At 45.0% G+C, this 15,980-nt stretch overlaps 1 protein-coding gene across 3 annotated transcripts in view; it reads left to right on the top strand.

Moving 5' to 3' along the window:
- Positions 1–15,980, top strand: part of FAM184B (family with sequence similarity 184 member B) — a 163,541-nt gene that overhangs the window by 77,995 nt on the left and 69,566 nt on the right. For all 3 annotated transcript variants that reach the window (XM_032400064.1, XM_032400065.1, XM_032400063.1), the window contains 4 exons: positions 6,433–7,188; positions 7,956–8,091; positions 9,299–9,438; positions 9,991–10,197. In XM_032400064.1, coding sequence (XP_032255955.1) covers positions 6,433–7,188; positions 7,956–8,091; positions 9,299–9,438; positions 9,991–10,197 — 1,239 coding nt within the window. The remainder of the gene's footprint in view (positions 1–6,432; positions 7,189–7,955; positions 8,092–9,298; positions 9,439–9,990; positions 10,198–15,980) is intronic.

Genomic DNA, 15,980 nt, shown 5'->3' with positions numbered 1-15,980 from the left:
TTCCAAATAAAACATTTACGTTGTATCTTTTCCTTTCTTTTAAATTCTTCTCATCTGCCTTTCTCTAGTGCCCCCGCCCACTTGCTTTGATCCTGTTTGCCCATCTACCTGCTCTATCCCTCTTCCCTTCACCAGTAGCTTTGGGGAAGAATGGCACCCATCCATCACCTCCCCTTCCCCGCCTTCCATTCTCTCCTCAATTGCACCAGTCTGTTTTTGCCCCAACACTGCACTAAATCCTACCAAATACTCTGGCTTTTTCCCAGCTCATGATTAATAATCCAAGACTTTTTTTTCCTGGATGGCAGGTACATTAATTATGCAGTTATTGGGTATCTGGTGTTTCTGTGCATTGTCTTATGTGGCTCTCAGGATAGCCCTAGGAGGTTGGTGCTGTTGTTAATGTCATTTTGCTCTTAGGAAACTCAGCTCTGGAGAGATTGAATTACCTGCCCAAGGTCGGCAGCTAGGAGGCAGCAAAGCTGGAACTCCAACCCAGGTTGGCTGGCCCTGGAGCCCAATAACTATTCCTCCTCCAAAAAGCAAGAGACAACACTGTCGTAAAGGAGAGTAGGAATGGGCCAAGAACTGGAGATGTGGCCTATGAAATGTGGTAGAGAATTGAAATAGCCCCTCTGGGGAAAAGGAGTAGGGAATGAATATGAGACATATTGATTAAAGTATCAGCGTGGAGAACACAGATGAAATTAGGCATCTTTTTTTCATTCTATCAAGGTCTTCTTTAATGTTCCAGATGGCCTCAAATCCATACTGATCAAGTTTCTTTCTTTTTTTAATTTTAACTTTTTATTTGAATTCCAGTTAGTTAACATAACAGTGTTATATTAGTTTCAGGTGTCCAATGTAGTGATTCAGAGGCTGGGAATCTTAAGGACAAGCCGGTAGTATTTGACAAGAGTTGAGGTGTTTGGGTTGATCTGCTCTTTTGAATACCAAGGATGTGAGGCTAAAGATGAGATGGACAGAGGGTTTGAGGATGTCAGTAAGAAGGTAGTTGAGATGATTGGCCATGGGGTCCAGGGTAAAAAGGGCAAGGGGAGGGGGTGTGGAGTTAAGATGAAAACAGACTATTGGACCAGGAGAAGAAAGAGAGGTCAAGCTCAGAGAGCAAACTTGCAAGAGGAAGTGGAGAGGGCAGAAAAAGAAGAGGATGTCTTGAAAGTAGGCGGGATGTCCCCGTGGAGTCACCCCAGGAGTTCACAACCGTGAACATTCATACACGTCTCCATGTTGCACGGGAAGACAAGTGTGGTGCTTTTGAATGTTCTCAAAATTCTTTAAATTAGCTGTATGACACAAAATGGCATCTCTTTCTCCTTCCACAGGGAGAGGAGACTTCTTCCATCTCTTCACTAGAATTCTGTATTAGCTATGAAGACTTGAGTGGGTTTTTTTTTTTTTTTAAAGCCAAGCTCTGGAATTTCATTCATAAGCAAAGAGCAGATCTCAAGTTTACTGGCAGGAATGGAAAAAGAAAAAGAATGTTCACTTCATAACAGTGAAATAAAAAACATATCAGTACTCACCATGGAGAAACAACTCAGTGTCTATCAGTAAGGAGCAGAAAAATAAATTATAGCACATCCATACAATGGCATATGAAGCAGCCAAAAATAAAAATGAGACATCTCTTTATGTACAGAATTATATAACCTCCAAGATCTATTGTTAAGTTAAAAAAAAATCATGGTCTAGATGAATGTGTATGTGTATGTGTATTAAAAGAGGGTAGGAAATATAATATGATATGAAATATGATACGAAATATAATATATATTTCCTTGTTTGTGCACACACTATCCTTGGAGTAACCTTCTGGGCAAGGATGTTAGGGGAAAGGGAGGTGAGTCTGGCACTTGGTGAAAGCCTCGAGCCCTGTAACCGGATCTCAGACAAGCAGAACAATTGGAGCAGACCCTTGATGGGGATTATTCGGGGACTTTTAATTGTGAGACACCATGAGTAAATATGCATATGCCAAAGTGCCCTCAGATATTGTGTGCCCACCCACAGTGTGATACCTTCTCAGCTACCTCTGATCTTGTGTTAATTCAAGGGTGTCCATGTGGGGAGAGCTTTCACAAGACAGAGAAGACTCACATGAGAAATTTCTGGAAACATTTGGGTTCTTTCTTCATTGAGTGCTTGTGTGGCGTCATGATATCCAGGATTGTCAGCCAAGTTTTCTGTCCTACAGGTATAGGTTAATGTCGGAACTCCATTCTCCCAGATCAGCACCAGCACCAGTAGTTGATTTTATCCTTCATGAATCACCTATGCCAAATTTCATGGAATAACCTTTTCAAGGATGTTTTGTTCTTCACCATGAAAACCTCATTTATGTTCAGATTTACTCATGGCAACTCTACTGAAGAGAATCTTTATCAGTTGGGTGTTAGGTGTACGGAAAAGAGTTAACATAGCCCGTCCAAGACAGCTTATGCTTAGAGTGGTCATCTTGCAAAGTAGCCCTCAGTTGGCATCTGGAAACTTGGATCTCCAGAGGCTTCCCACCACCCAAACTGTTAAAAGAGTGACTCACTATGCCTAAACTGTTTATGCAAACGATGTGATTTATGCTGAGCACCTGCTTTCCTCCTGGGGGTCTGCAATTTTGGTATTGCCAATAGAAGTTGCCTACCTGACTAGACTAGCCTCCAGTAAAAACCTTGCTAAGCCTTTAAAGAGCTCATTTGGTAAACAATATTTCACAAATGTTGTTACAACTCCTTGATGAGGAAATTAAGCAAGTCCTGTGTGATTGTACTGGGAAAGGACTTCACTGGGGGAGGACCCTTGGAAGCTTGAGCCTACTTTTCTCCAGACCTCTCCCTGTTCATCTTTTCCCTTTGTCAAGTTTACTTTGTATCCTTTCACTATAATCATAGGATTATGACTATGTGCTGAGTCCCGTGAGTTTTCCTAGGGTAATGGTAGCTGTTGGAACAAATAAATGCCAAGACGTCAGAGGTCCAACACAATAGTTTATTTCTTGTTTATATAAAGATCAGTGGTGGTGCTCCTGGTGGGTGGATGGCCTTCTAGTCAGTCATCGAGGACCCAGGTACCTTCCATCTTGTGTTCTACCTTCTTCTAAAGCCTCTGGGTCCTGTCCATGAAGTTTGCAGATGGGAAAAAGAGACTGTGGAAAATACATGCCCCTTCTTAACCCTCCTCATCACCTTAACCTCAACGTTGGCCCCAAGATGACATCACTACCTCTACCATTGGCAATTACTAGGCAACATAGTTCCATGCAGATAAAAGGGGGCTACAAAATGTGGTCTCTTGGCTGTTCTCCTACAGCAACTCTGTGGAAAGAAAGCATAAATCCTTGATGACCTGCGACAGGATCATAATAGATCTACTTATTATGAACCTATGGTGCACTCAACTTCCTCCCTAGTGCTATGAGACAGCACACAGAAGTCATATTGTTCTTGTCCATATGCAAGTTGACATGTAAAAGGGAACAGGTCACCCCAAGGTTGAGTAGGCAAGGCTAACTTTTCCTGGGAAGTCTTTCCTATTAAACCCCTTCGTCTGTGTTTCCATTGTAACTGGTGCTGATCCCTGTCATAGCACTTATCACAAGGTATTGAAACTTTACGGGTATTTGTCTGACTCTCCCATTAAATTATAAAATTTTTGAGGTCACAACTTTTAGTTGTCTTATTGACCAGCATGTTCTGTGCCCCGCACAGAGCCAGGCACTTCTGAGAAGTGCAGTAAATGCATAAAGGAATAAATGGTTGAATGGGACAATGAGACACAGTGCAGTACTATGCTGCGAGCATGTGCTTTAGAGTTAGTCAAAATTTCTTATCTCTTGTGACCTTGCAAAAGTTACAAACTTCTCTGAACCTCAAATTTTCATTCTTAAAATGGGGAGAAAAATACCAAATTTGCAACATTGCTCTGAGGATTTCCTGAGATTCTGAATGCATATACAGCACCTAGCCTTGTGCTAGGCACACAGTAAACTCTGGAAAAATGGTATTTATTATTAACACAAATGACAGCCAGTGGGATACCAGTTTCAACATTTACTTACTCCAGATCCACTCTTAGATGCAAGCCATGAGAAGCCATAGAAACCAAAGGTGGCCAAATCGTGTGCAAGGGTGATGAGAGGGAAGAGTTGTGGGGACAGCAGCTTTATTTCATGGGGGGGGGGGTCTTCCTGGGAGGGAGAAGGGGATTCCTTCCCTTGTTCTTGCCATCAGAGAGTGTTAAATTCACAATTCTCAAGGCAGTGCTTATTCTCCCAAGAATTCACAAGATGCCAAGCCCATCTCATACCTTTACAACTACCTCGTTCAAGACAGAGCTCTGATTCCTCCTTTTAAGAGATTTTTCACTCATCCATTTAAGAAATATTTTTAGAGGGTCCACCTTGAGCCAGGCACTGGGGATGAATAGGAAGGAACGAAGAAGACCAAGCTCTTCTCTCACGTAGCCTACATTTTAGGGAGGGAGACAGATAACCCGCCAATAGCTAGGTCACATATAGACAGTGAAAAATAGATTTTCCGCAGCACTGTGGATATATGCTTCCTCTTTCTCAAGTTGTGCAGTCTCGAGGCAAACTGCTACTAAATGTATCACAGGTGTCAGCCCTAGTGGTGCCATTTGACCTTCAACACACACACACACACACACACACACACACACACACACACACACCTCACAAAGGTTAAGGATCTGTAAGGGTGAAACTGTGTGGTGGGGACTTTTCAGAAGCATATTTTTTATCTTCGATGCCCCAGGGAGCTGATGGGGAGTGTTTGGCCCCTGACTCTCACTCATCTCCACCAGCCCAGCTCCTCTTCAGTCATTTTCAATGAGTTCAACATCCCCTGTGGGGCCCACCCAGCCCCTTGATTTCTCAGTCTCTTGACCACTTCGCGTCCAGTGACCTTACCCTCTACTCCACCTTCACCACACCCTTGACCTTGTCACCACCAAAAACCTACCTCTGCCCCCTCCTTCCAGCTTGCCAGTTCCTGAAAACACGTTGTCCTTCTCTCCCTCTGCCACACTTACCACGTAAATCCCCAGCCCGAGATGACCACCCCCTATCAGCACACTGTCCGTAAACAGCCTTCCCTCCATCCTCACTGACAGCGTAGAAGGTGAGCTCCCTCAGTCTCCTGTTCTAAGTTCTTTACGCCTCTGCCCAGCTCCTCCTTCCCTCCTGCACCTGTGGAGAGACGTGTGCGGATATACTCTGGACCCTCGTCAAGCAAACAGCAGTAACAATAAAGCTATCCTGATTCCATATCCCCTTCATCTCTAGTCAGGCTTCCTCCTCTGAGCTCCAGAAATTTCTGAGCTACAGAAATATCTCTGTTTGCTTTGATGCCCCAGGAGGCAATAAAGTTTAATTTGTCCAAAACAGAATTCTTGATTTTCTTCCCCATGCCTGTCCTACCTATAGTTTCTCCCCTTCAGTAAACATCTACCTGTTGCTCAGGCGGGTCCCTGGGCCCCACCACACTCCCGCCTTCCTGCATTCTCTGCCGTAACAAAGTGTCCCTATCTTGTTCCTGAAGTTATGGAGAAACAGTCTTACACCACGGATACATTTCTAGGTTGTTGAGTGTGGTTATCACAAAGGAGTGTTGTATTTTATCAGATGCTTTTCCTGTGTCTGTTGATACAACCGTGTGCTTTTTGTCTTTTATTCTGTTCATATGGTATATTCCATGAACTGATTTTTAGATGTTAAATCAACTTTACATTCCTGGGATAAATCCCACCTGGTCATGGTATATAATCCTTTTTATATGTTGCTGAATTCTATTTTCTGATGTTTTGTTGGGTTTTTTTGAGGGGGCTGTTTTGTGTCCCAAAGTGGTCTTTTTTTCCCACAAATTGGAGTTTTGGGGGCGCCTGGGTGGCTCAGATGGTTAAGCTCTGCCTTCAGCTCAGGTCATGATCTCCGGGTCCTGGAGTCGAGCCCCGCATTGGGCTCCCCGCTCAGCAGGGAGTCTGCTTCTCCCTCTCCCTCTGCCTCTCCCCCTGCTCGTGCTCTCTCTCCGTATCTCTCTGTCTCAAATGAATAAATAAAACCTTAAAAAAAATTGGAGCTTTAAGCCCTTTGCTGGATTCCCACGGCCCTCCAGAGGTCCGCTAGGGATCTCCGCCACAGATCCCCTCTGTGACCTTTATGTGTCCTCACTCCCTCACTTGGCTTCCACCACACCCCTGTCCCAATTCCCTGCTTCCTTGCGGGCTTCTCCTGGGGACAGTTTCCAATAAATCACTCCCACACCCACCTCTCCTCAGGTGCTGCTGGTGGGGGTCCGCCTCCGTCACTGCCACGGAGGAGGAGCATCTCCGGTCACGTGGCCCCTCGCAGGCGCTCGCACTCCTCACGCTCACTGGGCTCTGTGGGTTCTCCTGCAGGTGATTTACGCCCTCAACACCCGCCAGGACGAGGCGGAGGCCAGCATGGAGGCGCTGCGCGAGGCCCACCAGGAGGAACTCCAGAAAGCCGTGGCAGAGACCGAGGCCAGGCTCCTGCAGGAACAGGGGCCCGCGGAGGAGGAGGAGGCCCTGCTCCAGCGCATCCAGGCCCTGGAAAGCGCGCTGGAGCTGCAGACGAGGCTGACGCAGGAGGCCCTGGCGCAGTCGGCCACGTGCAGGCTGGAGACCAAAGAGAGAGAGCTGCGGGTGGAGGCCGAGCACGCCGAGCGCGTCCTCAGCCTCTCCAAGGAGATGCTGGAGCTCAAGGCTGACTACGAGAAGAGGCTCCTGCACCTGACAAGCCACGAGGCGCCCCAGCGGGGCCGGCTTTCCCAGGAGGGCCCGGACCCTCAGGGAGAGCCAGGCCACGGCCAGGAGATGCGGGAGGTCCTGCTGGAGGTGGAGCGGCTGCGCGCGGAAAACCAGCAGCTGAGCAAGGACTACGCCCGCAAGGCCGAGGAGCTGCAGGCCACGTATGAGCGGGACACCGAGGCCATCCGGCAGGCCATGCAGCAGTCCGTGAGCGAGGCCCTGTGGCAGTGGCAGGAGAAGGAGACGGACCTCCGCAAGAACTTCCAGGTCCAGGAGTCGGCCCTGCAGGCCCAGGTCAGGAAGCTGGAAGGGGATCTGGAGCACAGAGGCCGCAAGATAAGTGACCTGAAGAAGTATGCCCAGAAGCTGAAGGAGAGGACGCAGGTAAAGTGGGGCGTCTTGATAGCTTTCCAAGGGGATCATAAACACCGTCCCTAATTTTAATGCTTACTATGTGTCGGGCACTGTGCAAGGCACTTGACTTCTACCCACGTGACTCCTCTTATTTCCCTTGAGTTCAATTGCATTCTGTCAGCAAATGTTTATGGAATTCCTACTGTGTGCCAGACCCGGGGCTACGGGTAGGAGACACATGGCCAGCTGGACTGGGTCCCGGACCTCAGAGAGCTTAGACACCTACAGTTTACAGAGAAGATAATTTCTGTCTAGAAATGGAGAGGCTTAAAGACTAACCTCGCTAGGCACACAGCTAATAAGTTTCTTACCTCAGGCCAGCCTCATTCTAAAGCCCTGCTCATTCCCCAGCAACCTGCCTGTCCTGACATCCTGGGGACTTGGCTCTCGCAGAGAGCCAGACCACTCACAAGACCGACCACTGACAAACCCCGCACGCTCACAGAGCCCCGGCTCCGGAAGTTGCAGCAGCTAATACCCTTAGTAATCCTTGAGCACTTTTTCTGCCCACTTTATCTCATTTAATCCTCGCTACCGAAAGTTTAAATAACGTGCCCAGAGGCACGCAGCCCATCAGGGTGAGTAGGGGTTGGATGGATGGGAGCCCCTGAATTCCAGACACAAGAGTGGCTGCTATGCACTGACCCGCCTTTCAGCTCTGACACCACTTCTGTGCACATTGTGCAACTCCACAGCGAACTGTCCCCAGAGCAATGAGACCCTTTCTGTCTGTTTAGGACCTGGATGTGCAGCTCAAGGAGGCTCGGCAGGAGAACTCAGAGCTGAAAAGCACTGCAAAAAAACTTGGAGAGAAGCTGGCTATTGCCAAAGACAGACTGATGCTGCAGGAGCGTCCCGTGATGCAGAAAAGCGGTGAGAGGCGCTGCAATGGTTTGTTTGTTTGTTTGTTTTTACAGAAAGAATGGCAGCTGCCAGGTTGGCTGGTGCTGCTTGCAGCCCTGAGACTGTTGAGGGAGCCGAGCGACGGGCGGACTGTTCCATCTGACCCCTGGTGGGCGAGCTCCGTCCAGGCAGGGCACGGGTGAGCTGCCACCCGGAGCTGCCACAGTGCAGAGAGCTAAAGGCATGGTGCAGCGGAACCCCTTGCCCCCCAGAAACTTCTTCACCAGGCTCACCGCACGCCTGACCTCCTCAGCACTGGCTTCTCCTCCACGCTTAAGCAACACTTCACATTTCTCCCATCATTTCACACAGTGACGCTACCGGGTCTTCCCAATAGTTCTGTGAGTGGGGGATGTCATTGTCTCCTGTGGTCCAGATGAAGAAATGAGGCTGCGGAAGGATAAGTGGCTAGCTCAAGGCCAGGGTCAGTGATAGAACAGGTGTGTGTATCTCAGCATATCTGACTCCAGAGTGCCTTCCTCTGAAGGAGGAGACTCCTTCATCAGAAAGTTCTTGAATACCTACCGTGTGATCAGCTTGATACTAGGAGATATAACAAAGGCACAAAACATGGACTCTGCCCCCAGGGAGCTTATGGGACAGTGACTTGACAGCCCGGAGCACGCTTTGGCATCATGCAGTGGCCCAGGCACCAGGGGAATGAAGCGTCCTGGAAAGAAGTCACCATGGGCCGGAAAGGTGTGGAGGAGGAGAGATTTGAGTTGGAACCACAAGTGTGTGGAGGATTTCGTGCAGTGTTTTCAAAAGTGGGGCAGGGATACCTCCTGACAATATGGGAAAGAAAACAATGAGCATCTCTAGTTATATTTATTTTTTGTCTTATCTTTTACATTTAAATCTTTTGAATGCATATATATCCAGGAACGTGCTCAATGGTTTTTTCGACGTACAGAAAGCATGATCAAAACATTTTGACGATGACTAGTTTAAGAAGCTAGAACAGGGCAACCGTTTGAACTCAAGATGCTGCTTGAGCAAAGACGACAGTCACCACTTTGACCGTGCTTGAGGACTAGAAGGCCACAGAGCAGGAAGTCCACCAGGCAGTGCGGGGCAGAATAGTCGAATAGCAGAATGGGTACCTGACTGCAGAATACCTTGAACACAAGGTCAAGGTCAAGCACATTTTAAATGATGTTGAAACTTATGCTTGCAGATGACATGAAGACGGAGCTAGTTTCAGAGAATGAAGTCCTAGGGAAGGCGAATGAGCTGGAAGGCCGCAGTCTCCATCCTCAGCAGGACCCAAACTTTCCCAAGGAGTGTCCGTACACCAAAGGAGGCCCAGAGGCACAGGTAAGGTTTGACCCAGCCCTGGGAATGGAGAAGTCACAGGAGGTTTTGCTGGAATGAGCTTCGGGTAGAGGCCAATCCCCAACTATGACAGAGCTACTTGGTAGCAGCAGGTCCCATGGTTTGAGGGGTGGATGTGTGGGTGTGAAGTTCCAGCTAACTTCCTGCCATTTGAAATTAGGAGACTAAGAATATAGCAGAATTCTCCCAACTTCTATCGTTGGCTCCTGGGAAACTGGAAACTTGCATAGGACTCCCACTATCTGTTCCCCAACCAAAACAAACAAAGCATTCTTTAGACACCGCTAGAGTGGGCTGGAATATCAATCCCATGACCACAGGTACAGGATTCCAAGGAGACTTTTGCTGATGGTGGATAAAGTGAAGGCTCTTACGAATATCAGATCCATAGTCTTATGAACTTTATGGCCCCTTGCACTACGTGCGGTAAAATCAGTGTGTAAATGTTGTAAACGTTGTACCAAAGAGAAACAGTGATTCCCTGCTCCTCACCCCACGCTGGCAGGTTTACAAGGCCCTTTCTCTTGTTTATAGACCAAGAAAGAGGCAAGTATTGAGACGGAATATATGAAACAACAATATGAAGAAGACCTTCGTAAAATCAAACATCAGACAGAAGAGGAGAAGAAACATCTCAAAGACCAGCTAGTGAAGCGACTGGAAGACTTAGTGAAGAAGCACACCCTAGAAATCAAGTCTGTTCACTCGTCGGTGGAGGCAGAGAGGAGGAAGCTGCAGAAGGTGGGATCTCCTCCCATAGACTCTGTTCAGATTCATTCTCCTCTCCTCTCCCTCCCTCCTTTTCTCTTGTATTTCTTCGTCCCTTCCTCAGACACTTACTGAGCTCCTGCTGTGTACACATCTCCGTTATTTGTCTGATCAAGGAAGTTGAGGGTGTTTTGAAGGAGACAGGGACACCCCTAAGGCTGTGAGCAGGTAGGGCCCAGAGTCATTGACATGAGGTAGAATTGTATCCTCTGAGCATTTAACTGAGGGACATTCAAGTCTCCTCAGCAAAAACAGAGAGAAATAACATGAAGCAAGCCCTCAGGCCCTAGCCGACTGCATGTATCCACATCCCAGCGCTGCCACCCTCCAGCTCTGTGAGCCCGGTGGGTTACTGAGCGCCGGCCCCTCAGAGGGAAAACTTGCATGCCTGAGGTTCCGAATTTATAAAGCAGATGATGATAATAGCACCTCCTAGAGTAGCTGTGAGGATTAAATGAGGTAATCTGTGTGGAAAACACAAAGCATAGTACATGCCTGGGGGCCTAATAGGCAGATGCAGGTCATTAATCAGTGGCTTGCCAATGTGAGAGAAGATTCTCAGTCTCTGGGTACTGTTCCAACTTCCCACCAAAGAGGGCAGCTTTCTGCTGAGAAGGAATGCAAAGCCTCATCTCTTCATGTCTGTTGGGAAAAGCAAATAACATTTGTGATGTTTTAGGGAAAGAATGAAGTGTAAATCAATAATATTGTGAACATAGCCTCTTTATCCTGCAAGAGCCTACGTTATCAGCTTTGACTCTGCTGAAAGACGATCATATAGCCCTGAGGAATGCAGTGTTGTGCGGTGGTGAGGAGTAGTAGGTACTCGATAAATGTATGTGTTGGGTAAATAAACGAAGACTGGTCATGGTCTACAGAGTCGTGACACGTCCACTAGCAGTATGACTTAACCTCTTTGAAACATGATTTCTAAAATAAGGATAAGGGCGCCTGGGTGGCTCAGTTGGTTAAGCAACTGCCTTCGGCTCAGGTCGTGATCCTGGAGTCCCAGGGTCGAGTCCCGCATCGGGCTCCCTGCTCAGCAGGGAGTCTGCTTCTCCCTCTGACCCTCCTCCCTCTCATGCTCTCTGTCTCTCATTCTCTCTCTCTCAGATGAATAAATAAAATCTTTAAAAAAAAAAAAATAAATAAAAATAAAAATAAAATAAGGATAAATACTTTGAGGGCTTGTTCTGTGGATTCCTTATGGTATTATATAAAAACTCTTAGTTCAGGGTCGCCTGGGTGGCTCAGTCGTTAAGCGTCTACCTTCGGCTCAGGTCATGATCCCAGGGTCCTGGGATCGAGCCCCGCATCGGGCTCCCTGCTCAGCAGAAGCCTGCTTCTCCTTCCCCCACTCCCCCTGCTTGTGTTCCCTCTCTCGCTGTGTCTCTCTCTGTCCAATAAATAAATAAAATCTTTAAAAAAAAAACAAAGCAAAACTCTTAGTTCAGTGTACAACAGGCAGTAAAAGTTCGATAAACAGTGGCTATGATTAGGTACCATGTGCACTGGGTGACCTCATGTGTGTTAATATCGGTCAGTGCCTACGATATTTTTTTTATTATTTTTCATATTTTGGGTGTGCTCACTATACTTTGTAAAGCACTTAATTCCTAGGAGTACATTGAATCTTCCCAATAGGATTACAAAATGCATATTCATATCTTATTTTATTTTTAAAAAAATTTTTAAATATTTTATTTATTTGAGAGAGAGCACGTGCACAAGGTAGGGGGAGGGGCGGGGGGGAGGGAGAAGCAGACTCCCTGCTGAACGAGGAGCCCGATGAGGGGCTCGATCCCAGGACCCTGGGATCCTGACCGGAGCCAAAGGAGGCAGCCGCTCAACCGACTGAGCCACCAGCTGCCCCAACGGGTGTTCATATTTTAGAGGTAAGAAAACGGAGGCTCAAAGATGTTATATATCAACTCAGTGAGTGCTGGAGCCAGTATTAAAACCTGATAGCCTGAGTCCAGAGCCCATGGTTTCCCCCCGCTGTGCTGGGCAGGAGGCAGCTGTGTGGAAAGCATTTTCCTCCCATGAGCTGCGAGGGGTCACACAAATCCAATGCTCAGACAAATAGCTGAACACTCTATCCAGAGCCACAGGCAGCGGGAGGAACAGTGGCTCTCCCAGAACGACAGGTTGCCCTGGTAACCTGCTAGCCAAGCCTGACTCTGACTGTAGAAGTCCCATTTCGGCTTTAATCAGGGGGCCTGAGTCCATTTGGGAAATGAATCGTATAGAAATAAATTATGTTTCCCTCCTGGTTTGGGGTGGGGCTTTGCTTCCCCCCCTTTTTTTGAGGGCCTTTTAGACCATTTACATTGAATGTAGTTATCACTAAGTCTCCCATCTTGCTGTTTTTCTCTTTGTCACATCTGTTCTCTTTTCTTTTTACTTCTTTTTCTGTTTAGTTTTGATTCATTGAATTTACTTCTTGTACTCCCTTTTTTATCTTCACTAATGACTTATTTCGCTTTTTTTCCTTTTTTTTTTTCATCTGGGAGGGGTGTTCTCGTGGTTGCTCTAGGATTTACAGCATGCGCCTTTAATTTATCACCGCCACCAAATACTATTTACTTCATGCATGTATATATGACTTCACCGTACAAACCCTGCAACAATACATCTCCATTTATTCCTTCCTGACCTTTGTACGGTTGTTGTCATATGTTTTACTTTATGCATGTTACAAACTCAACAGTGTATTGCTTTTATATTTCCTTAAAAAGCCAATTATTTTTTTAGGGGAAAGTTTTAAATGAGAAAAAATATTTCTTATAAAATTTATATTTTTAAATTATAATCTTATAGTTATCCTTTCCCATTTCCCATTTCTACAGTCTTTGTTGCTCTGGCCTGAAGAACTCCCTTTCACATTTCTTGTGGTGTAAGTCCCCTCACAGCAAATTATCTCTGTTGTTATATATCTGAAAATGTCTTTATTTTGCCTTTATTTTTGCTAGATATAGAATACTAAGTTTAGAGGTTTTTGTTTTTCTTTTTTCAAAACATTAAAGATGTCATTCAGCATTTTTTGGTTTGCATTTTCTTCTAATGAAAGCTTGGCATCTCCTCCTAGTCCCCCTGCGTATAATAAGTCCACTTTTGAGAGGTTCTCTTTGTCACTGGTTTCCACACCTTGATTATGGTATGCCATGTATGATTTTTTTGTATGTATGTTCTTCTGCTTGGGGTTCATTGAATGTCCTGGATCTGTGGGTTTATAGTTTTTTCCAGTTTGGAAATTTTAAGGCCATCTTCTTTTCTGACCTCCCCTCCTTCTGATATTGTCCTACAAGTCACTGAAGCTCTGGTCATTTATTTTTGGTCTCCTTGTCTCTCTGTGCTTCAGTTTGGAAAGTTTCTGTTGCTCTATCTTCAAGTTCATTTATCTTTTTTCTTTTTTTAAAGCCTATTGGGTTTATTTTTTCATTTCCACATTCCATTTGATCCTCCTTTACAGTCTCCCTTTTTCTCCTCATTCTGTTTGTTTTCCTTTAATTCTTGGGCATGTTTATAATTGCTCTTTTAGCATTGTCATCTGACATTTGGGTTTTCTTTTCCCTATGGTTGAGTTTTCTCCTGGTTATGAGTCCCATTTTCCTGCTTCTTTGGATATTCAATAATGTTTTATTGGCTGCTGGACATTAAGAGTGTTAACTTATTGAAAGACCGCATTTTGTTATCACCCTTTCTTGAGTGCTGAATTTTGTTTTGGCAAGCAGTTAAATTACTTGTGAATCAGCTTCATCTTTGCCAGACTTATTCTTTTTATTGTTAAGAGGTACCATTTTCCAGACTTTTTAGAACTTTGTTAGGATGACTTTAGTGTAGTGTTTGCTCTGGTGCCATTTTAGCTTTACTACTGAAGTGTGACCCTTCATGGGGTCTAATGCCACATGTATTGATTAATATTGGTGTTATTATGACTGCTGATGGTGACTCTGAGTGACATTTTTGACTTTGTACTCATTGACTCTTGCTGTTGCACCACAAACTTTATTAAAAATACATTCCGATACCAAAAGATTGAGATTATTCCCTGCATATTCTCAGACCATAATGCTTTAAAACTGGAACTCAATCACAAGAAAAAATTTGGAAGAAATTCAAACACTTGGAAGCTAAAGACCACTCCGCTCAAGAATGCTTGGGTCAACAAAGACATCAAAGAAGAACTTAAACAATTCATGGAAACCAATGAGAACGAAACACATCGGTCCAAAACCTATGGGATACTGCAAAGGCGGTCCTAAGGGGGAAATACATAGCCATCCAAGCCTCACTCAAAAAAGTAGAAAAAACCCGAATTCACCAAATAACTTTACACCTTAAAGAACTAGAGAAAAAGCAACAAATGTTGCCTAAGCCACACATTAGAAGAGAGATAATTAAGATTAGAGCAGAGATCAATGAATTAGAAACCAGAAACACAGTAGATCAGATCAACGAAACTAGAAGTTGGTTCTTTGAAAGAATTAATAAGATCAATAAACCACTGGCCAGACTTATCCAAAAGAAAGGACAAAGGACCCAAATTAATAAAATCATGAATGAAAAGGGAGAGATCATGACTAACACCAAGGAAATAGAAACGATTATTAGAAATTATTATCAACAACTATTACCAATAAATTAAGCAACCTGGAAGAAATGGATGCCTTCCAGGAAACTTATAAACTCCCAAGACTGAAACAGGAAGAAATTGACAACCTGAATAAGCCAATAATCAGTAACGAGATTGAAGCAGTGATAAAAACCTCTCAAAAAACAAGAAGAGTACAGGGCCTGATGGATTCCCTGGGGAATTCTACCAAATATTCAAAGAAGAAATAATACTTACTCTCCTGAAGCTGTTTCAAAAAATAGAAACAGAAGGAAAGCTTCCAGACTCAGTCTATGAGGCCAGCATTACCTTAATCCCCAAACCAGGCGAAGACCCCATCTTTGGGGTCTTTTGGAGAATTTCAGACTGATGTCCCTGATGAATAGGGATTCCAAAATCCTCAACAAAATCCTAGCTAATAGGTCCAACAATACATTAAAAGGATTATCCACCATGACCAAGTGGGATTTATCCCCATGATGCAAGGGTGGTTCAACATTTGCAAATCAATTAATGTGATAGAACACATTAATAAGAGGAGAGAGAAGAGCCATATGGTCCTCTCAATTGATGCAGAAAAAGCATTTGACAAAATACAGCATCCTTTCCTGATTAAAACTCCTCAGAGTATAGGGATAGAGGGAACATTCCTCAAGTTCGTAAAATCCATCTATGAAAAACCCACAGCGAATATCATCCTCAATGGGGAAAAGCTGAGAGCGTTTCCATGAAGATCAGGAACACGACAAGGATGCCCACTCTCACCACTATTGTTCAACATAGTACTAGAAGTCCTAGCAACAACAATCAGACAACAAAAAGAAATTAAATTTTTTCAAATTGGCAAAGAAGAAGTCAAACTCTCTCTCTTCGCAGAAGACATGATACTTTACGTGGAAAATCCAAAAGACTCCACCCCCAAATTACTAGAACTCATACAGCAATTCAGTAATGTAGCAGGATACAAAATCAATACACAGAAATCAGTTGCTTTCTTATACACTAACAACACAACTGTAGAAAGAGAAATTAGAGAAACGATTCCATTTACAGTAGCACCAAAAACCATAAGATACCTCGGAATAAACCTAACCAAAGAGGTAAAGGATCTATACTCTAGGAACTACAGAACACTCATTAA

Source organism: Phoca vitulina, unplaced genomic scaffold (assembly GCF_004348235.1).
Source record: "Phoca vitulina isolate PV1807 unplaced genomic scaffold, GSC_HSeal_1.0 scaffold3, whole genome shotgun sequence".
Classification (NCBI taxonomy): Eukaryota; Metazoa; Chordata; class Mammalia; order Carnivora; family Phocidae; genus Phoca; species Phoca vitulina.
Note: the sequence above shows the minus strand (reverse complement) of the source record. Positions and strands in the feature narration are given on the sequence as shown.